The sequence below is a fragment of the Berkeleyomyces rouxiae genome, assembly GCF_048999995.1.
Source record: "Berkeleyomyces rouxiae strain 22BRR77 chromosome Unknown BrBRR77_ptg000001l, whole genome shotgun sequence".
In the NCBI taxonomy this organism is placed as follows: domain Eukaryota; kingdom Fungi; phylum Ascomycota; class Sordariomycetes; order Microascales; family Ceratocystidaceae; genus Berkeleyomyces; species Berkeleyomyces rouxiae.
This window is the reverse complement of record NW_027396491.1, coordinates 4,842,752-4,864,191: the sequence shown is the minus strand read 5'-3', so window position 1 is coordinate 4,864,191 and position 21,440 is coordinate 4,842,752. Positions and strand designations below refer to the sequence as shown.

The window sequence follows — 21,440 nt, the reverse complement described above, 5'->3', positions numbered from 1 at the left end:
CCGCCATGGTGGCTAGTCGCAAATAGGAAGGTGAAAATGGTCTTATGAGCACGGCAGCAAGCTGCAACACGATGAGAAGAGCATTGGGGAATCATTGTATGATGCTATTATGTTGCATATAAGCTACTTGTAACTCCTGGCTAGCGCCCTCCCCCCACCTCTCACAGGCTTCCAATTACCACTGTCTTGACTGCTAGTAACGTGAATACGAGCCAGTGACACCCAGTCTATCTGTATCTGCCATCCCAAGCTGTGCTATATGTCCATATATACATGTACAAGAGTGCAGCATCGCGCCTTTTCAACGACACGCTCGCTTAGAACTTGAGCTGCATCAAGTTTCCAATCATCTCGCGGCCAGTCACCCACGAGGTGGTCCACAGCGTGGGGAAGTCGAGCGTCGACGACAGACCGTCAGCAAAGCCAAAGAACAGCATGGGAGGGATCCATCCACGCGCGTACTCCAGCGCAAAGCAGTTGCCGGGCATCTTGTACTGCTTGACGGTGCCACGGCGCAGGTGGTGCACGCTGCCAGGCGCGTATACTTCGGGGACAAAGTCGCCAGCCGTGTATGCCTCCTGAGTGCCGGTGAGAATGTGGAAGTAGTCATCGGCGGTGTGGCGACCGGTGTGGCCCTCGGTGCCGATCGTGGTGCCGAAGATGATGAGATACTCGGTGATACCTAAGAAACAAGACAAGAATAATTAGCAATTGGTCTTTATCACGACGCGATTGCAGAACCTGTCTACTTACTAGCGTGGATGACATACATGCCGCCCATGGCTCCGCCGGCGTTGTTCATGAACCAGTCCTCACTCTGACTGACATAGGGGCCAACCTTGTCGTCGGCACGCAGCTCCGAGACAATGTAGTCAACAATGGCGCGGGTGTCATTTCCGTGCTTCTCAACAGCAGTCTTGGCCACCGAGTGCAGACCCTCGGGCGAGAAGACATAGAACTTGTCCAGGTTGGCGTCGAGCAGGTAGTACAACGGCGACAGGAATCCAAGCAGGATGGCCAGCATGGCCAGGAGTCCACCGATTCCGGGGCCCTTGGAAGCGGCAGGCTTGGACTTTTTAGGAGCCATTGTAGTCGAATCAAGCGAGTAGAGTTAGGGAGTCAAAGAGACCGGAGATCAGCAGCGCAGTCGGAAGCAGCAGCAATGGCACAGCAATTGAAGAGCCAGGCGTTTCGGGACAGCAAGGAAGAGCCGAGAAGGACAGACTGTGCAAAGAGCGCTTGACGACAAGACACTAGAGTGGTACACGTAACAAGGTCAACAAAAACAAGATTGGCAGACCTACGCTTCCGAGGCCAGGTTCAGTTCTGCCGCGACTCACCGCCTAAATCTTCGCGTCTGGAACCATGACATTTAGTACTTAGTCGCGATAGCCGCTGAAGATTAGATAAGCTTAGCCGCGATAAAGAAAAAGTTCACGGCTGCTTTGGTCAGCGTGTCTGTCAAGCTGTTGCCCAAGCTGCTGTCCTCAAAGTCGAATCTAGATCTTGTTGCAACAGCTACTCTTTGGCCTTGGAGCTATTTCTTCGCATATTCTCAGACTTAGCCTTTGTCTCACCTTTTTTTCCGAATACCTGCTTCGCCACTTTCCAGCCCCGCCGCCTCCTCCTCGCCATGTCTCCGGTCCCCGAAACCGCCATGCCCGGCACCCAGCTTGGGCCTGTATCACACTACAACCCAGGCCCGGGAACATATGTGCACAACGGCAGCATTGTAGCCTCTGTGCTGGGGTGCGTCAGCGTCCAGCAGCCCACCAAGTCACAGGGCCTGGTGAAGCGGCTGACGAAACTCAGCGTGCTGGCGCAGCCACACGAGTACCCGACAATTTCCGTGTTCCGACATGCGCAGCGGCAAGACCTGCTGCCCGAGGTCGGCAACACGGTTCTATGCCGCGTGCTGCGGCTGATGCCCAAGCAGGCGATTGTGTCGATCCAGCAGGTGCAGAACTCGGTGCTGCAGACCGAGTGGCAGGGCGTGATTCGCTCGCACGACGTGCGCGCGACGGAAAAGGACAAGGTCAAGATCCACGAGTCGTTCAAGCCGGGCGATGTCGTGCGCGCGCAAGTGGTGAGTTCTGTGGAATAACACGCGGGCCTTGGGCCGACAAACACTATGTGTGTGTGGCATGAGACTAATAGCTTGTTCAACAGATTTCCCTCGGCGACCAGGCAAATTACTACCTTTCGACAGCGTCAAACGAACTGGGCGTCATTATGGCCACCAGCGACGCTGGCAACGATATGGTGCCCATTAGCTGGAAAGAGTACCGTGATCCTGAAACCGGCATTGGCGAGCTGCGCAAAGTAGCCAAGCCGTTCTGAGTCCTCCTGATACGGTGCAAGAATCAAGTTCTCTGCCGTACTTTTTTTCGTTTTTCTTTTCTTTCCCTACAAACCCCGGACAGACCATGGGCGTGTGTGCGCCTTGTATACAGGCGTATTCACGCATTAGAACCACATCAGGGTGGCCATGCGTTCATGATGCACAAGAACGCAGCGTTTTTTGAAGGCTTTGGCCAGAATCTGTTTTGTGAGTTGAAGGCCAGGTGATGCAGACAATGCATCTTCTATGCCCCAATGCAATCAAGCTTATATTCGGCTATATTTAGGCTATTAGTCGCCTGGAGTGAAGGGATGGCGATATTACAAGTGTGTACACACATACACACAAAGTACGACGAGCGCCTGGTCTGCTGTACATGGCACACGCTCTGAGCAGCAAAAAGGGAGAAGCCTAGACTCTGGATAATGATAGTTGAAGCGGCATTACTTGTATTCATTGGCAAGCTGAAATTGACGGTGGGAGGGAGGCCTTGGCCCCGGCGGCCAAGACGATGAATCGATATCACGGCTTTTGGGGCCTCCAGATATGGTGGTGTTTATATTCATTGCCCGCCAAGGGACTTTTACCAGGGCTAACTGGATCTTTGCAATGAAAATGATACTTTTATGGAAGCCGAGAGAAAAAAAAGACAAAGGTGCCCCGAGAGAGGATCACACCAAATCAGTGCTCCCTGGCTTCTTTTTTTTTTCTGGTCATAAGCACAGACTCGGCTGAGGATCCCATGGCGGTGCTAGCAGAGAGCACATACATAGATAGATTGATACAAGTGCATTTCATTTCAGTCTTCCTACTCCACAACACCAATTATAGGAGGCTGCTAGTATTGCAGGGTTTTAAATTCTGCATTGTGAACCTGAGGTCTATACGCGAGCGACGTTGTGGAGGATGGCCTGACGTATTGGATATTTTTATAGGTGCATTGTGAGCTGGAGATGAGGTAATTTAGCCCCAAGGGAAAGCGTTAGGGTTAGTAATACCAGACCCTGGAGTTGATCCGCCATTCGAATAGACTCAAAGGAAGAGGCTAAAGCACGTCGAGAGCAGACTATCAGGGACAGTAATTTCAAAGCGAGCTACGTGGGCTTGTTTGGCGTTGCAGCGCTAAGCTAAACGGGAGACAAACAGCAAAGGGCTGCAGCGGTTGTGGGCGATGAGGTCGTGTGGCGTGGAGAGGTGTCGTGTTTTGGTGGGAGAAGGAGGGAACAAAACAGCGAGAGCGGCAAGCCACGAGATGAGGAGAGGCGATAGTGTGTACTGCTAGACGACTGCGACTGCTCCTCGCTTGCGTCTGCCAGTGGACAGCAGTCAGTCGCCGGGGAACCTGGTGCCACGAATGCTACCAACGACCGTCACGCTGGGAGCTCCCCTCCCCTAGTTAAGCTCCGAAACACTCCGCATGCAGGCCTGGCGACAAAAATAGACGTGCACGTATACGCGGACATGGGGATTTATTGTGCGTTGTGCTTTGATACGCAGGCTCGCAGGCTCGCATGCAACGCGAAACATCAGCAGCCACATATAGACCTTTGTTTCTGGGCACGCCGTTCCTGGGGCCGCAGCAATGCAACGCGTGGGCGTGTCCGTGTGTCGTGGGCCAATATATGCCGGCAAGTGATAAGCCGTACGCGAAGGCCATGGAAGCGTGGAATACATGCCTTGCATCCCAGATACATAAGTAGTGGCATGTCTGACGTAGAGTTCCCTCCCGCTCGCTCCTCTCCTCTCATTCCGCTGCCCACCTCGCACTTCTCTTTGGATCTCTGCTCCCTTTGTCTGGCTGTGTGCCTCGGTGATCTCTCTCTCTCTCTTCTATCCCTCCCCAACACCAAAAACCCTGGACGGCCGAGACACTTCCAGCATTCCAGAGAACAGTTGGCAGCCATAAAATTCAAAAAGGTTCTTTGTCCCGCAGTACTTTTGCGTTCGTTTCAGTTTCTGCCGAAGAGCGTCCATCACTCAATCGCTCTCTTTGTTTGAGCTGCGGATTTTCTTTTAATTCCCATAACCACTTACTTAATCACTCTTAATCACCGCCATATCCTTTTTTTCTCTTTCTTCTCAGTGGCGCGTTTTCTTCATTCCGAGTCCCGTGCTCTTTTAATCCTCGCAAGCGCTTGCTTTCTTTCTTTCACGGGCCCCGCTGCCTGCCAAAATTGACCATCCGCTTTCGTAATCTCGCGACTGCCCGCCATTTCCCGCTTCTGCTTTCTGCTTGGGCATCTTTTGTGGCTCATCGGCGCACCCTTTTTTCTTTTCCTTGTTTCTTTCTGGTCTTCCACTTCTTCATCATCGTTCCTCCCCTAATCCCCCCTCCATCACAAAAAAAAATGGCCGCCTCGCCCACCCTCGCTGCCCCCCCGGTGTTGCTTCCCCTGCCTCTACCGGCATCGGCCACCTGCTGCACCAACTGCGGCGCCAAACTCGAGCACCACATCGACATCTCTGCCGCCTCCGAAGCCCAGGTCGCCCTGATCGAGGCCCAGCGCCGCATTGCCGAGCTTGAAAAGCGCATCCTGGGTCTCCAGAACCAGATCGATCGCTCGTCCGTCTCCAGCGCCGGTCTGCCCGACTCCCCGCCGCACTCGCCCTACTTCCACCACCAGCAGAAGCTGTCCACCTCTACCTCGTCGTCCACAGCGTCTACTCTCAACTACACACACCACAATCAGGCCTCTACCGACTACCTGTTGACGCCGCCGCCGTCGGCCTCGGCTCCTCGCTACGTCGGCGAGCCGCCCGCGACCCCTACTCCGTCCCGCCCTACGACCTCTTCGTCGTCGTCCTCCTCGTGGAGCTTCAGCGCCTCCCGCTTCACATCGCTTCTCTCGCGCAAGAGCACACCCAACATGCGCATTGCATCCTCATCGTCCTCCGCTTCCTCCGCCCAGCCGCTTCCCAGCCCGCCGCCCACGGCCAAGGGCGTCGACGACCTGATGGCCGCGCTCAACAAAGAGCAGAACCTGCGCGCCAAGGCCGAGGGCCGCCTCAATGCTACCAGCAAAGAGGTCGAGGAGCTCTCAGTCGCGCTCTTTGAGCAGGCCAACGAAATGGTGGCGTCGGAGCGCAAGGCCCGCGCAAAGCTCGAGCAGCGCGTGGCGGTGCTGGAGCGTCGTGATGCCGAGAAGAAGGCCCGTCTGCAGAGCCTTGAGGGCGCCATGGACCAGATCCAGCGTGTCCAGATGTTGCTGGAATCCAGCGAGCCGGCGCCGCTGCCTGCCGTGGCCGCGGTGTGAGCCAACTGGCTCGTGTATTTGTACTGGTGAGGGTGTTTTTTTTTCTTTTTCTTCGTGTTTCTGTCTGTCCTTCACGATTTTTGTTTGATGTGATACCCATCCTTGGTTGCTGTTTGCCATGTCTTTAGATTTTCCTTTGTCTCTCTCTCTCTCTCTCTTCAAAAGCGGCTCTTCTGTCCTGCCAAAACCATCCCCATAGATCCTACTGCATGATATCTTTATACAAGTACACAAGTACTCTTAATACGAAGTCTACCAACTTTAATCTTCCTCCATACGATCATCTTCTCTTGCTGGTGGGGCAGTGTGGGCGCATGTATGTTTCATGCAGTGCACAAGCATGGACCGGAGGTCTGTTTGTTGGTTATGTCTGTTTCAGACGGTCTGCTCTCGCCGTCTTCGCTACCAGACAAACGTTGATCACAGTCTCTCTGTAGATCACGCTACAGCAATTCGCTTCTTCGCAGCCCAGGGCAAGCCTGTGCAACAATGAAAAAAAAAAAAGTTCGCGTCTCCTGGAGGCAGTGTAATACCAGGGACACTATGGTCAATGACATGTGCAAGCACAGCGGCCAAAGTCCGGGAGCCAAAAATAGGTATAATCACGATTGTGTTCCTTAGAACACTTTCAGAGATTAAACTGAAAAGAACAGATACTACACTTGATCTTAGCCAAAAGGCAAAGAGAGCTGAAGAAGAAAAGGAAAGAAAACTAACCAAACGGAGAGAGGTCTCGCTGCTGTTTTATAGCTCGAGCTCAGAGGGCGGTGTGGCCCAGTGGGGCGGCAGAAAACATAATCAGCTGGGGCACACGACGTGTGATTGGTTGCTTGGTGCAAGCTTGGTTGGGAAAAAGGGGAGACTGAACGAGACTACTTTCGCTTAGGTACTTGCATACAACTATAGACGATAACTTCTGCAATTATCTGCAGTTACGTCCTGCTCAACAGACTCACACAATTGGAAGCTGGCGCAATGGGGAATGAAGAAACACGGTTCCCTGTCCCTGTAGCAAAGACTATCAAATCGATTAAATTAATTAATTAATGATATCAATCAAATCAACGGTCCCCTGTCTATTTATGATTATGGAGTTTTTTCAGATATTTTCACTCCCGTGTTTTCTTGCCCTTGGATCAATGGCAAACACCCATCCACAAAATTAATATAATGAAATGAAAAAAAAAGCAAAACAGTGGGTAGGGTTATCAAGGATTAGGGTTATACCGCAACAAACAACAATACCGATTCACGACAACACTCGACTAACGCGCCAACGCCAACTTGCCACGAAATTTTGACTGCCTCTTTACTTCTTCTCATCTAGTTGTATCCTATCTAAAATGTCTTCTACATTTATTTGGTGCTCAAATTGCAAAGTTTTCCGCAACCCAACCGAGTTGGGGCACTTACTAAATGGCAAGCCTCGCAAAACTTGCTACCGCCACAACAAGAAGCGCCACTTTGCTCAAGATTTCAGTTCATGGGATGAGTTTATCACCGAATTGAAGATCGCTAGTCGTTAGTTCGTTAGGGTTTTCAATAGCACGTTCATGGAAATGGGTGGTTGAAAGATGCTGGTGTGAATCCTTCATTTTTCGGCATGGATAAGGACGCATCCGAGATCGCTGCCGTGGGGCGGGTCTGGCCTTCAGCTACCCACCAGCTTTGTTGTTGGTATGCCAAGCGTGCGGTTCGGAAAAAGCCGGACAGCTCAGAGCAGGCGAACCACCATGCCCACTACCATCCAGGTGAAGCGTTGAGGCTCATTTCATCGCTGGAGGTGTGTTGGGGATCATCAGCAGTGCGGCGACCGCCCGGTGATCACAGAAACCAGCGATGCGAGTGTCCATCCCGAGACGTTTCGATCATCGGTCTGGGCAGATTGGAGTCAATGACCAATACAGAGAAGGATAAGGTGTTGAGCTTGTTCTTGCGGCATTTCAATGCTCATTCTCTCATCCCGGACGCATGTGGAAACGTCTGGTCTCCGGGTGAGATCCATCAGCAAAGCGCACTGGAGATGTATCGGTGGTGCAAGGGTAAATATTTCCCTCGTTTGTGGGCATACCTGTTTACAAACTGGTATGCTCCTGCAAAGTGGAGGCTGTGGGCCAGGTCGCCAAATCCCCAAGAGATCCCAGTTCTCAAGACGACCATGGTCGCTGAGTCTCATTGGAGAAAACTGAAACAGGATTTTCTGAATAGATTCCACCGGCCCCGCATTGATCTTGCACTCTGGGTCATCATCTCCATGGTCGTTCCGGATTCAGTTCGACGCATGAATAACATTCTGGAGGGCGACCATTGACTAGGATTTGCGCCGTGGCGGAAAGACTGCAAGAGAATTTGGACGGAGCTGGAAGGGAAAGAGGTGGATGACGAGAGTATACGCAACTATCACACTGATCCTCAAAAATGGACATGTGGCTGTATAGCTTTTCTGGAGAGCAGATTTTTGATCTGCAAACACCTTGTGCATTGTCATGAAGGTGTCTCCGATCATTACGAGTTCTTTCGGACGATTCGTCGCAACCGCTCTTGTCCCTTGTGGGCAGACCCGCAATTGGTTATTCTTCCCCAATATTCAACGGCAAATGAGCTTCTTGAAGTTGAGGAAGATGGACCTGGCGGGCCCCCTCAGGTTGACTCTTTTCCCCGCTCCTACCCAAACGAGCCATCCACCTGAACGACGACGAGGGTGTTCTCATTGACGACGCGGACTCTGAGAATGTTTCTTCTGCTGCTCAGCATTCAATCAGAATGAATGAGGTTTTTGACATGATGGCAAAAGCGATCGAGATTGGGAGAGCTCAGCATGCCTTGGGCAATTTACGCTTTGACCAAAAGTTCATGATCTCTCAATCTTCGACCATGTCTTTTCCCCTCAAAATCTCTCTTACTCGTGGCCATAAGGGTTACAACATTCACCGAAATGCCTCTGACCCTGCTCACGAGTCGGTACTAACATTCAGAAACCAACCATGGCTTCGTGTAACCCCAGATCAAGCTTTCAGGATCGTTAAGGTTCTGGATATTTCATGTCTGATGTCCCCTATATAGCACTCACATAGCTACAAAACATTTGCACACAACCATACAGTGGGGGGACAAAAGTCTCCGTCCACCCTAAAACTACACCAAGACTACATCACGACAATGTAAACTTGATTGATGCATTTCTCAACCAAATGAATATCAATGTGGTTAAGTAATATGTCAAATGAAAGCTACAGTTTTGTTGTTTAATAATCTATACATAACATATGGTGTCCGATGCATTCACATAGCCTTTCTTCCATCAACATCTTACACCCAGCAATCATGCCCTGGGAGATAGCCCTCCGCGTTTCCTCGGCGCACCTTCGAAGTTTGACCCTTTCGGCCTCATTATCTCCATGGTCCTAGAGGTGAGAAGGCCCTGATTACAATGTGCCCTTTAAAGCACTTCAAACGACCTTGTGGTAATTTTATCTGAAAGGTTTGACGGTCAACCTATCGCCTCGGTTCTGCACTTGTTCACCAACACCTACACAACCTTCAACCACGATTCAACGACGACGACTTTTGAGCAAAAAACCTTGCAGGTCATCTTCTTCAGTGTCTCTTATATCATAGTCTTAGAAAAGATCAACAATTACTGTGCCCTGTTTCATGTCTCGGCGTCAAGAATGAAATGGTCGAGGCACCATATGTAGTCTTGGTGTAGTTTTAGGGTGGATGGAGACTTTTGTCCCCCCACTGTATTTGTACATATCAAGCCACAAGGTGTGAGCCTCAAGACACTCGGCAATGCGTGGAAATGAAACATGAAGTTGACATGGACAGATGAATCACTCAGAATGATTCGGCGTCAAGCTGGATTGCGCTGGCAAAAATATGAATGGTAATAAGGCCATGCGTAACTCCTAATGTATTGAAAATGCCCTGCTTTGCGAGTTCCTTTTTGTAAACCAGTACGTAAAATGCAATATCACCTACCCAATAAAACCACCCCGCTAATTTAAAGCTTCTGGGCTTGCTTACTTAATCTTCAATACCGTTCCACGACTTTTCATCGTCCTGTATCACCTTGGGCACACTGGCGGTATCCACCGTCACGGCCGTGGTTGCAGAGAGAGGAGTTTCCTTCTTCACGGGAACATCCTCCTTGACAGCCTGCTGAGGTATCTCAGCCCGTTGCTGCTTGCCCGGTGCCATCTTGGGGCCCGACGGGTGCTTTTCCTCCCACTGCTTGAGCATAGCCTCAACCTTGGGCGCCCAGACCTCTTCGCCCTTGGCCAGATCAGTGTATTCCAGCACCGACGGCGTGTTGAGCTTGAAATCGCTCTGGCGTGACCGGCAAAGCTCCGACATCAGCGCAACAGAGCCTAGCTTGATGCCAAGATCATGGCAGAAGCTACGCACGTAAAAGCCGGATGTGACAGTCATCCGGATGCGCGCCGCGGCGGGTCCCTTGCCCTCCCACGGCGGTGGCAGCGACTCGTCCACCTCAGGGACCAGGTTATGGCCCCGACGAGGGTCGCCGTTCTGGTTGTTGGAGATGCTCTTCTTGTCTTTCTTATCCTTCTTGTCCTTCGTACCGGCCTCGGGCGTCTTTTCAGCAGCCTCGGGGTGTCCATTAAGCGCTCCGCTCATCATGGGCACCTGTGACTTGGCGTTCTTTTCAAAGCGACGCTTTTTGCGGCTGGGGCAGTCGCGGACTAGTTCGTCCACAGTCTCCTCAAAGCGGCGCTTGGTCGCCTCGTGGGCAGCAAGGGCCTCGGACTCCCGGATTTCTTCCTCTGAAGACGCCTCAGATTCTTGCGCGGCGGCAGCCGCTGCAGTCATTTCTTCGCCCTCAATCTTCCAGACCTGCTGAGCTAGCTTTGTCTCGGCTGCATCGGCTTCCTCGCGCGGCCAGCGGAACTTGTGGGTGCCGGGTTCGTAGTATTCGAGCAGTTCCAGCTCCTCGACGCTCACCTCGCGAGTGGGAATCTCGCGGGGAATGGGTTTGCCCTCGCGCGCATACTCGTACAAAGGTTTTCCCTCCATCTTGAGAGCCGAGTATAGCGGCGGGACCTGTTTGATAGTGCCGCGGAAGTCTTCCATGGCCTTGAGCACGGCATCCTTGGTGATGTGCTCGTAGGGTCTGCGCATCAGCACACGGCCGGAGCGGTCATAGGTGTCGGTACTGGCGCCAAAGAGTACAATGGTTTCGTACGTCTTGGTGCATTCTAGGAATGACTGTAGCGACTTTGTCCCGTTGCCAACGCCGAGAATCAGGACACCGGTAGCCAGCGGGTCGAGCGTGCCGCCGTGGCCAATCTTGACTTGTATTTCACGTTTTGCGTGTCGGCGGCGCTTCTGCTGTGAAGATGGCTCGGCGGCGCGGCGCTCCTTTTCTTGTTGGATCCAGGGCGCAAACATCTTGGAGGGGTTGAAGTGCTCCTGCGCATCGCGAATGACCTGCGCAGAGCTCATGCCAAGCGGCTTATTTATGCCTAGGATGAGCAAATGGACGAGTTAGTAGCTGGCTAGACTGCACTGCCGAAGCGCTGGCCACTTGTGACTGGCTCGTAGCTTACATACCGAAGACACCCTCCACAACCTTTTGGGTGGTCATTTTGTAGATGGGGCGCAATTGAAATCTCATACAAAACGGAGGGGGAGGAGAAGCGATAGCAGGCAGATAAAGGCGGTCGTCGGTGAAACTTGAAAAGTTTCTGAGAGCCCAGGAAGTAGACGGGCGGAGTGAGACGGGGAGAAGAGCGAGAGATGGCCGGCAGAAAGAAAGAGGGAATCGGAACGCAAACAGCACTGGAGATGGAGAGAGACGCAAGCGAGGGAAGAAACGTGGGCAACGATCTGAGACAACGAGCAGCGAGACGGCGGAGTCTAGAAAAAAAAAAGAGGAAGGATCCGAATTTTTGCGGCTGCCGACTGGGGAGAGCTATCGATAACAATGCTCTTATCGATAAACATAAATCCAGACCCTTGCTTTGGAGTAGGCCGGTAGCTGGTACATGCAGCATCACAGATGGCTGCCCAGTTCCCATGGTACCCGCTACTTGCCAACATCGCCGTTCTCTCTGTGCCATCTCCGCTGCTCTAACTATCTATTCTATTCTATTTCTCGTTCTCCTTTCCATCACCCAAACAGCCCCTCGGCCGCGCTTCCATCACCGCTACTCCCGCTCTCTGAATCTGCTCCCGACCGGTGTATCAGCTCATCAACGCCTGGCTGGTGGTACTTCCGTCATCCGCTCTTTTCTTGATCGTGTATTACAGAACCTCCCGGATGCCCTGAAGTCCGTGGAGCCTCGGCCTCAATTGACCATCGCCGCCTCCTACCCGCCGTCATGGCCCCATCGAAACGCCCAAGCGCCGCCTCCCGGGCGTCCATCGTGCCGTCTGTCGAAGTGCCGTCCCGGATTATCCCAGAAAGCCAGATCCTCCGTCCAGCCAACGCCAAGGCCTCGGACGCTGAATGGCCCGTCTTTGAATTATACGACGCCGTGGTCATGGACAAGACGCGCTCGTTTGTGCGCAATCTACTGCGCGTCGAGGATATTGGCCCGTTTGTGGTTCAGGGGCGAGTGTGCTGCGACACCACCAACAAGGCCCAGATTGCACAGTGTGAGTTGCCCCTCAGTCCGCCCGGCTCACATGATGCGCCTATACTTGTTTGCGGGAAACGCGACTCGGCCTATGAGAACGCATGCTGATTGTCACATCCGCTACGTCATATTTAGTGCTTCATCCCAAGAACTTTCGTCCGGTAGAAATCGAGATAGAGGCTTCCAGCATGTCTATTGGCTTGGACAGCGCTGATATCGGAGAGGATGGTGGCGAGCCCTTGTCTGGCCCTGTTATCTGGGCCAAGAGCTACTACGGCTTCTTTAGAATCGCATCTCCTGCCCCGTGCTACAGGGCCATGTTCAACCACACATTAGAAGCCATTACACTCTACTATTCTATCATGGGGGTTTACGAGGCCCATGACATGAGCATGAAACGCCACAGCAAAAAGGGCAAAGCGCGTATAACTGACATCCCTTTAGAGGAAGTTTTTCTCAAGGTATGCCACATCACCCATCTACATCTACAGTTGTTCCCACATGCATTGACTGTTGTTAACATATTCTTAGTATGCCGTCATGATTGGCGATGGATGTGTCCTGGAGGAGGTCAAAGAGCGTTGCATGATACACGCGGCGTTCTTGGCCTCACATTTCAGATTCGAAACAGACTTTTCTTGGGAGGGGAAAGCCTTTACCAAATACATCAAGGGTCTTGTGCCAACATCGCGGGCCTGGGAGAAAAAGAATCTCGATGTCACGTCTGTCCACGATGACGGTCTTGATGATCCAGACCTTGAGCCTCAGGCATATGTGCCTCCTCTGGCAAGCGATGGCTCTCGTTCGAGATCGCCAACAGGAGCTTCTGCCTCAATATCATCTACCAAGTCCTCGCCTCCTCCCCGTTCTAGAACACTCGCACAGTCTAGTCGGATCTCGGCCGTGGCAAGCAGTGCCAAGGAAAGTTCCAAAGAACCAAAGCCTGTATGGGAAACAGACGTTGCCTCGAGATCTCGTCCGAAAAAGACAACCCCCTCCATCTCTACTACCCGCGAAGCGAGCCAAACACCCACTGCAACCTCCAACGAACCACAGAGGCCTGAAAACCCAGTCGCTCGAGAGCTCTTTACCATTTTGCCTGACCTGATAATAGACCGCGCGCCTGGCAGAGTATCGCTGAAGAGTCTCTACAACATTACCTTCATGAGTCTTACGATCAAAACACGGCAAGGAGGGCGAGAGATTGTAAACTATGCTGCTAAGGACCTCATTCCACTCATGGAATCCGACACAGAGTCAAGAGAGTGGTGGCTACAGACCAAGCTATGGACCGACTTACAAGAGACGCCGCCGTTCCAAGGGCCCCTGCGATTCAACTCTTCTGTTGAATCTATGGTAAAGCAGCTTCAGAAACGGCAGAAGCAAGTGCCCAGTCGGGGCCAGAAGCGGCCACATAGCGACATCCGAGCGCTGACCTCGGGAAAAACGTCTTTGCTGCGACCACACAAGCGCTCCGTGCTTGGCACCGATACAGACAGCAACTCTACTACTTCTTGGAGAAAGAGCCCCACAGTAAGCATGGCATCAACTCCAGTCGATGCTGACCTGGACATGGTGGATGCTTCAGACTATGATGAATTTACCATGGCACGTCGAGACGAAGATTACCAACATGAATATGAAGAGTCAGACATACACAATGATAGAAATATCAACACGCCGCCAATCAACCCGATTAAACTAGTCATCAGATCCGAGCCCATGCCTACAACAACCCCGAACGGTCCCAACGGCACTTGGCTATGCGGTGTCAAGGGGTGTAGATTTATTGAGAGAGATGCCGAAGATGATCGAGGACAGGAGTCCATCAAGCGGCATATCCAGGCCCATGGTACCGAGGCGGCTCGCATTGACCTGGCCATGACGGAAAGCCACGGACACACGATAGGGTACGGCTTGTGTCAATCTCATTTCATCTTGGTACCGTGCTTGCTCACTAACACATTTCCTCCAGTTACCTCCTCGAGAAGCTGAAAAATACGCATAACGATCCAGGATCAGACGACGGCAACCCGAAGCCGCCATCGGCAATCAAAAGGCGCTTCTTTGGCTACGTTTGAAAGAAAAGGATGTACGGGGGAAATAGCCAACGGTGAGTGGGAATATGGTTGCACTTCAGCTCACACATGACGTCAAGATGAATTAGCCGCTGTTATTTATTTCGACGCGGATATAAACACTTCTGCTAGAGATAGTAGTATATGGTGGTGACACAAACGCCTCAATCCACACAAAGACAAAGATCAAGGGAAGCAAAGTCCCAATATGATGAAGAAAATGCAAACAGTCCTCTCCAAACCCAAACTAAAAGGATTAAAAAAACCCCCAAAAAAAAAACCAAGCACCAAAAAACGCCTTCGCTCCCGGACCAGTAAATTCCATTCTTTCCGGCTGTTTGTCGCCACTACCTGCCAGAACGCCGGCTTGACCGCCGGCTCGGTTCCTTTTGCGACTGCCGGTGATGTAGTGGCATAGCCGTTTTCTTAGATTCCTCGATGCGCTTGCGACTGGTGCCACGACTGGTGCTGACGCTACTGCCGCCAGACTCGGCCAGATCGCCGGCTATGGCTGCGACAGAGGATATGTCTTCCTCTGGCTCCTCGTCGCCAATCTCCTTTTCGTCGACGCGGGCCTTGTTAGTGCCGTCCTGGCTTGTACCAATGACGCGGCGCTCGCCGAGCTTTGGACCTGTATTAACGAGGCCCAGGCGACCAAAGGCCCACATGAAGAAGCCGGGCGACGGCGGCTGCCACTGACCGATTCCATCGCAGTAGTGGCGCTGGTCGTCGGGCAGATTGAACCAGACAAAGTTCTTGTTGTTGTGGATGCGGCCCTCCATGACAAAGTCGCCAATTTCCTCGGGAATCCGCAGTGGCTCGGCAACCAGAATCGGTTGGTAGGCGGGAATCAGCAGGTGGATGCGTACGGGTAGCGGAGCGTGGCGGCGGCGGCGGGCATGGCGGTCCCGTTTGTCGGCGAGCCGGCGCGCGGCCAGCATGAAGAGGAAGCACGTGTCGATCTGGTTCGTGTAGCCACAGAAGGCTGGGCCCAGCGGGTCCTTTTCTAACAGCTGGTAAAAGGGCGGGTACCAGTCGTTGTCTGGGTGGAAGACGAAGAACCAATGGCTGGCGTGCGGGTCGCCGGCCGTCTGGCCGATGCGCTCGCACAGCATGGCGTGCACGTATTGCGGGAAATCCTTTTGGGCCATCAGGGCCGTCTGGGCGGCCAGCGTGGTCGAGATGCCCTCGAGCTTCTCGGCTATCAGCTGCAGAGCCTGGATGCCCTGGTACGTCAAGACCATGTTGGAGCCAATCTGGGCCGCCATGGCGGCGGCGTTGAAGTAGCCAAACACGTGGCTACTGTCGCACATGGACTTGCCCATGACCTGCATCGAGGGCACGAAGCGGTTGATTTCGCGAATCGTCTCGCGCACCGTGCCGAGCGTGTCGCCGGCCTGGATGCACTTGACCAGCGGGCTGTCAGATAGTCGCACGGCCGTCTCCCATGCCTGCCGGCGTACTCTTTTGTCGGCGATGAGCTGCCATAGTGCAGCGCTGGCCATGGTGGAAGCCGTGCTCGGAGCCGGAGCGGGGCCGGGAGGTAGTAAATGTTTGGATGTCGTTGGGAGAGGAAGAAGAAATAGAAAAAAGTACGGCTCACGAGCAAGTCAAGTGAGCTTGATACCGGGAGACCGAGTAAGAAGAGTAAACGAACGGCTGAGAAAACAACAAAAAAACACACCCCAAAACAAGGGACAGCCTTTGCGATTCAAAAGTCTTTGTTTGGGAGCCGAGTAAAGCAAAACAATTCGCAAAGAGGAGAGTCCTTCAATGCGTCCACGCTTATATAAAGTTGTTCACACGGCAAACAGGCAAAAACGTCTCTCAAGATTCCAAGCAACACTAGACATTGGAGGTGTTGTCAGGGAAAGAAGGAGAGACTTGGAGCTTTTGTTTGTTTTTTTATGCGGAAGGCACGCGGTTAGTAATTTGGGCCTTGCGTATTTGAGAGCTTCTTTCCTTTCCTTCCCTCCCCCCTTGTTTCTCAATGCATTTACTTGACAGAGGGAAAGAGCCCTTTTTTTGTCTTTCGTCCCTTGTTCGTTTGTTTTCTTTTGTCTAGTTAGTTACTTGGGTTCGTGGGATCCACTTTTTTGTTCTTGCTCTCTTCTCTTGCTAGCTTCTTTTGGCAGTTGCCTTGTTGGTCTAATATCTGCCCAACCTCCAAAGCAAATGCACATGTATACTCAGTCCTGGCTGCCTCTCAATTTTCCTTTGTGTAAAGTTCAGGAGAGAGATATTGTTTTCTACAACTAACTACATAAAAAAAAGACAAGCTGGAGTTGACGTGGCAGTAATTTATTGTCTCTGGTTGTATGTCAGTCTTCCGAGAGGAAGAAAATGGCTATTTGGCAACTGGCTCCTGTTTTTGGGTTCTGCCATGTGAATAGACTGAGCAGGACTCATATTTACTCTGCGTTCATTCGCCTGCAAGCTCTCTAAAAACGAGGCTGATTCTTGAAACCCGGACAAGCCAGGCAAGCGGGGACACAAGAGTCATAGCACGGGGCCAGAAAAGCGTCTTAGCCGACTGGTTGGTGTATGACTGTTGTTGTTGCTCTTGCTGTATGCATGCTGTCCCCCCTCGCCCCTCAGTTCCGTATCTCCATGTCTGTCTCACTGTACAATACACTTTTATATACCGCTCGCCTTACTTTGCCTGGCTGTTTAGGTCATATGTCTTCTTCCCGCCCATCCATCTGCCTGCACTCAAATGCGCGGTGTGGCATAACATGGGTCACTCCCAGGCTTGCGTTGATCCGCTCCCTTGTCTACCTGCAGTCTTCGCATCCTTCTTCTATGCTATTGCTGTGGCCCCTCTTTGCCGTGACCTTTACATTCGCTCTCCTCCACTCTTGCTGTTCTTCCTATCCAGGGCTTCTTATCTTGGGGCATGTTGTAGTTTTTCTGTTTATTTGTTCTAGTGTGTTGATGTGTATGTACATACGGTTCTTCCATCGGACAAACAGACTTGGTAGCTCCTTATCACTCTTCTTTGTTAGGCACTAAATGTCACCACCTGCAACAAGGCCTGACACGGAGATGTAGTTGGCCTCATTTACACCGTCATCCTAGGGTTAGGGTATACACATAGGTAAAGTCACGACTGACAGTTTGGAGAGCAAAGGCAAGAGGGCATCCCGTTGATTTCCGTCTCTAGAAAAAAAAAGAAACAAAACCACAGCAAAAGATATCAGGCACAAGCAATATGCAGGCAAAAAGACAACCCAAGTCCAAAAGCGAAACACAATCATCAGCAAAACAACGAGACAGCCCCAGTCCACCGGAAGGAGAGAGGGTATGGGGCAGGGGAGGAAGGTGAGGAAGAGACTGCGGCGTGCTTGCTTATTCGTCCATGACGGCAGCAAACTTCTCCAGCATCTGCTGGTAGATGGTTTCGTACTATAAACGCTTGTTAGCAGCTGAATTGGTTTAGGGAGATCATATGGAGACACAGGGGTTCGTTCTTGCGAAACAAGAACATGCAGGCCCGAGTAGCGCCGCATATTGACTTCTTACCTTCTTGCAAATGACATCCTCGCCTTCTGTGGGAACCTCGAACTTGAGCTGGCGCAGTGCCAACTGCTGGTCGGCAGTGGCCTCGCGCACCTTGGACCACACCTGGCCCTGGGCAATGGCCTTTTGCGCTTCGTCGTGGAAGCCAATCATCAACTTCATCATCCACTCGGTCTTCCACAGAGGGCAGAACTGATCGTAATCCGAGTAACCGTTTTGCTGCAAAAAGTCCTCCTTGAGTAGGGCGGCAATATCCAGAGTGATCTTGTCGGGATCAGACAGAGCCGATTTACCAACCAGCTGCACAACCTGGTCCAGCTCTTCCGAGTCGGACAGAAGCTGCTTGATGCGGTCACGTAGTCTGGGGAAATCGGGCAGCTCCTTTTCGTACCACTTGTCCAGAATCATGGTGTACTTGGAGTACGAGACTGCTGTGTTGATGGAAGGGAAGTGCTTGCGCTGCGCGAGCTTCTTGTCCAGACCCCAGAAGACCTGCACAATACCCAGAGTTGAGGTTGTGACGGGGTCAGCGAAATCACCACCGGGGGGACTGACGGCTCCGACAATGCTGACACTACCCTCGCGCTCGGGCGAACCCAAGGTAGTCACCTTGCCGGCACGCTCGTAGAACGAGGCCAGCTTGGCACCCAGGTAGGCGGGGAAACCCTGGTCAGCGGGCATTTCACCCAGACGACCGGAAATCTCACGAAGAGCCTCGGCCCAACGCGAGGAAGAGTCGGCCATCATGGCAACGTTCATACCCTGGTCACGGAAGTACTCGGCAACAGTAATTCCAGTGTAAATGGAAGCCTCACGGGCGGCCACAGGCATGTTGGATGTGTTGGCGATCAGAGTGGTACGCTTCATGATGGGCTCGCGGCGACCATCAACCTCAATGGTCAGCTCAGGGAAATCCTTTAAAACTTCGGCCATCTCGTTACCGCGCTCACCACAACCGACGTAGACAATGACATCACTGTTGGAGAACTTGGACACGGACTGCGAAATCACAGTCTTACCGCAGCCGAAAGCACCGGGAATGGCCACGGTACCTCCCTGAACACAGGGGAAGAGGGCATCTAGAACACGCTGACCGACAATAAAGGGCTTGTCAGCAGACAGCTTCTCGGTGCTGGGACGGGGCACTCTGACGGGCCAGGTCTGCATCATGGGGTACTCGGTCTTGACTCCGTCAAACTCGAGCTCCAGAATGGGCTCGGCAACAGTGTAGCTGCCCTTGTCGGCAATCTTGGTGATAGTACCACGGGCGCGGGGAGGCAAGAGAATCTTGTGAACAGAGATGAAGGAGTTCTCATACACGGTACCCCAAACATCACCGCCCGAGAGCTGGTCGCCAACCTTTGCGACAGGCGTAAAGTCCCACTTCTTTTCGCGATCGAGGGCAGCGGTGGAGATACCACGAGGGATGTAGATGCTCTGCGAGACATGGGAGATCTTTTCGAGAGGACGCTGGATACCGTCGTAGATGTTGTCGAGCATACCGGGTCCAAGCTCGACGGAGAGGGGCTTGCCAGAGCGGGCAACAGGGTCGCCAACCGTGACACCGGCTGTTTTTCAAGACTAGAGTTAGAGGAAAGCTGGCGCGGAGAGACGAATAGACAGAGGGACCTACCGGTTTCCTCGTACACCTGAATAGTGGCCTGGTCACCGTTGATACGAATGACCTCACCAACCAGGTTGTCGTGACCAACACGGACCTAAACCAGCCAATGAAAGCAGCGTGCGGTCAGGCAAACTTGTACATTATATTACGGGTGTACTTGGAGCGGGATAAAGACATACCAGCTCGTACATGGCAACACCAATCATGTCCTCGGCAACAACGACGGGACTATAGCGACGGAGCAGTGTTAGTAATCAGAACCGACGTCTGGCTTTCGTTGCACCGCTGGCAAGGGAGGCGGCGAGCGACCTCGACGGTATGAGGGACTTTTGGGAGATGGCTTCGCACGCACCCAGAGATGGAGTAGATCTTGCCTAGAAGACAGAAGAACGGCCGATGGTCAGCTTTGGTCCAGGAAACATCACGGCCCGCAGGCATTTTGTCCCGCACTCACCATTGTGGACAGCGTCATGGCCGTTGGAGCTCGATTTCTGGAGGGGAAATGTGGTGGTCAGCTACCAATTCGTCATGGCTGCAGATGCTGGTGGCTTGCGACAGAGCCTGCAGCCAAGCCAAAGCTCTGGCTGCCACCAGAGCCAGCGAGGTGTAATCGCGCAAGCGGGAATTCAGCGTACCGAAGCCATCGTGAGCTAGACTGGGGAGGAGATGGGCAATATCAGTGTCGAGAGGGCCGAGAGCGGAAGCAAAGGCGCAGCACTGCAAGCGGGCACGGCGTCGAATTGTGAGGATGTGGAAGAAGATCAAAGGCAGAATCAGCAGGGCGCCAGAGTTATAAAGCGTCGTCGATGAAGCAGAGGGCAGGCAAGAGAGGCGAAGCAAGGCTACAAGCAGGCTTATTTTCTCATTCCACGCTGTAATAACTCGCAAGGCCGAGCTCTACTAAGCTACAAGTACAAGTGCACAAGAGGAGCAGCCATGTCCGCTATTGGCCAGCCAGTCCTGCGCAGCATCGCAAAAGTGGGGGCCCCTGATAAGAGCCCAGGGAGACTTATCCGGCCAATCACGGCCCGAGTCGCCGGCCAGCAACGCCACCCTGAAGCGGAACCACTGCCCGTCGGTCATGTCACTACGTGAAGCTCAGCCATAACGCCTCGACCTTTTGGACGCTCTGCCGGCTATATGGAACTTCCTGTGTGTTCTGGAGGTCCTGCCGGGTCGGGCTATACAAAATCTTCTCCATCACCACGCCGTTCACATCCACCTGCAAAACGACTGGACCACTCTAGTCATGAGGCCGTGGCCCTAGTGATCCGTGTCGATCTAGTATCCGGGCTCTTTTCTGCTCGTAGATATGTCGTCAAAGTGCGTGATCCCAATGACAGAACCGGTCAATGTGTCGACAGTGGCATAGCTGCCGGGGCTATTTCCAAAGGCTTCCGCGATGAAGCAGATTGCATTTTTGCGCGTGTATGACGGCCTGAAGTTTCCGCTGAGAAATTTCGCAATGCGCGCGTCGTTGGCCGAGCGTTGCAACGAAGACATGTCGAGATCACTGTCGCAGAACTACCGAGCGGCAATATCGCTTAAATCAAAGAATGTCTGTCTGGTTGTGCAACGTCATGTTGGAAGTCGAGTCGTGTCCGTGGTAGGCGTTGAGCAACAGTTTCGCGAGATAATTGACCGACCATTGTGGTATTTATATCGGGGGCACCAGCCCATGAGTCTTTCCAAGGCCACAGGTGTAGAAACAGCAGCTTACATACTTGCATGTGTGTTTCTGTTGAGTACTTGTACTCATGAACTTGAATCATGGCGGAGCGGAAGAGGCCCTTTCGATGTTACATCCACCAGGTATCTGACAGCTGTCACCAAATGCCTCAGATGTCAACCCCGATGCTCTCTCGTTCCCCAAAACCGTCCCCACAGGCTTCCTGGCTTAGGCCTTGGCCCCTGAAAGTGCCGAACGGAACCGCCTAATGTAGCGTCTTGAAGCCCATCACAGGGGCCACCACTGCTACCAACAGAGCCCCGCGACCCCTATAGCAAACCTTGCTGCCCCCATCA

At 52.7% G+C, this 21,440-nt stretch overlaps 8 protein-coding genes across 8 annotated transcripts; 3 read left to right on the top strand and 5 right to left on the bottom strand.

Moving 5' to 3' along the window:
- Positions 1-317: 317 nt before the first annotated feature.
- Positions 318-1,087, bottom strand: BROUX77_001360 (uncharacterized protein; the record flags this gene model as incomplete). The annotated part of the gene is made up of 2 exons (XM_073745781.1): positions 318-682; positions 754-1,087. 2 exons carry the CDS (start codon positions 1,085-1,087, stop codon positions 318-320), a joined length of 699 nt encoding a protein of 232 aa, XP_073609595.1.
- A 546-nt stretch (positions 1,088-1,633) lies between these two features.
- On the top strand, positions 1,634-2,340 carry BROUX77_001359 (uncharacterized protein; the record flags this gene model as incomplete). The annotated part of the gene is made up of 2 exons (XM_073745779.1): positions 1,634-2,086; positions 2,170-2,340. 2 exons carry the CDS (start codon positions 1,634-1,636, stop codon positions 2,338-2,340), a joined length of 624 nt encoding a protein of 207 aa, XP_073609594.1.
- Positions 2,341-4,689: 2,349 nt separating this feature from the next.
- On the top strand, positions 4,690-5,595 carry BROUX77_001358 (uncharacterized protein; the record flags this gene model as incomplete). The annotated part of the gene is made up of 1 exon (XM_073745778.1): positions 4,690-5,595. One exon carries the CDS (start codon positions 4,690-4,692, stop codon positions 5,593-5,595), a length of 906 nt encoding a protein of 301 aa, XP_073609593.1.
- A 4,026-nt stretch (positions 5,596-9,621) lies between these two features.
- BROUX77_001357 (uncharacterized protein) lies at positions 9,622-11,230 on the bottom strand (the record flags this gene model as incomplete). Its single annotated transcript, XM_073745777.1, has 2 exons — positions 9,622-11,078; positions 11,167-11,230. 2 exons carry the CDS (start codon positions 11,228-11,230, stop codon positions 9,622-9,624), a joined length of 1,521 nt encoding a protein of 506 aa, XP_073609592.1.
- Positions 11,231-11,936: 706 nt separating this feature from the next.
- Positions 11,937-14,275, top strand: BROUX77_001356 (uncharacterized protein; the record flags this gene model as incomplete). The annotated part of the gene is made up of 4 exons (XM_073745776.1): positions 11,937-12,213; positions 12,330-12,655; positions 12,726-14,104; positions 14,170-14,275. The coding sequence occupies 4 exons, from the start codon at positions 11,937-11,939 to the stop codon at positions 14,273-14,275; spliced, it is 2,088 nt and encodes a 695-aa protein (XP_073609591.1).
- A 344-nt stretch (positions 14,276-14,619) lies between these two features.
- BROUX77_001355 (uncharacterized protein) lies at positions 14,620-15,777 on the bottom strand (the record flags this gene model as incomplete). Its single annotated transcript, XM_073745775.1, has 1 exon — positions 14,620-15,777. One exon carries the CDS (start codon positions 15,775-15,777, stop codon positions 14,620-14,622), a length of 1,158 nt encoding a protein of 385 aa, XP_073609590.1.
- A 1,843-nt stretch (positions 15,778-17,620) lies between these two features.
- BROUX77_001354 (uncharacterized protein) lies at positions 17,621-20,059 on the bottom strand (the record flags this gene model as incomplete). The annotated part of the gene is made up of 7 exons (XM_073745774.1): positions 17,621-17,677; positions 17,795-19,359; positions 19,425-19,509; positions 19,595-19,643; positions 19,768-19,789; positions 19,870-19,906; positions 20,051-20,059. 7 exons carry the CDS (start codon positions 20,057-20,059, stop codon positions 17,621-17,623), a joined length of 1,824 nt encoding a protein of 607 aa, XP_073609589.1.
- Positions 20,060-20,696: 637 nt separating this feature from the next.
- On the bottom strand, positions 20,697-21,187 carry BROUX77_001353 (uncharacterized protein; the record flags this gene model as incomplete). The annotated part of the gene is made up of 2 exons (XM_073745773.1): positions 20,697-20,939; positions 21,140-21,187. The coding sequence occupies 2 exons, from the start codon at positions 21,185-21,187 to the stop codon at positions 20,697-20,699; spliced, it is 291 nt and encodes a 96-aa protein (XP_073609588.1).
- Between the last annotated feature and the right edge of the window lie 253 nt (positions 21,188-21,440).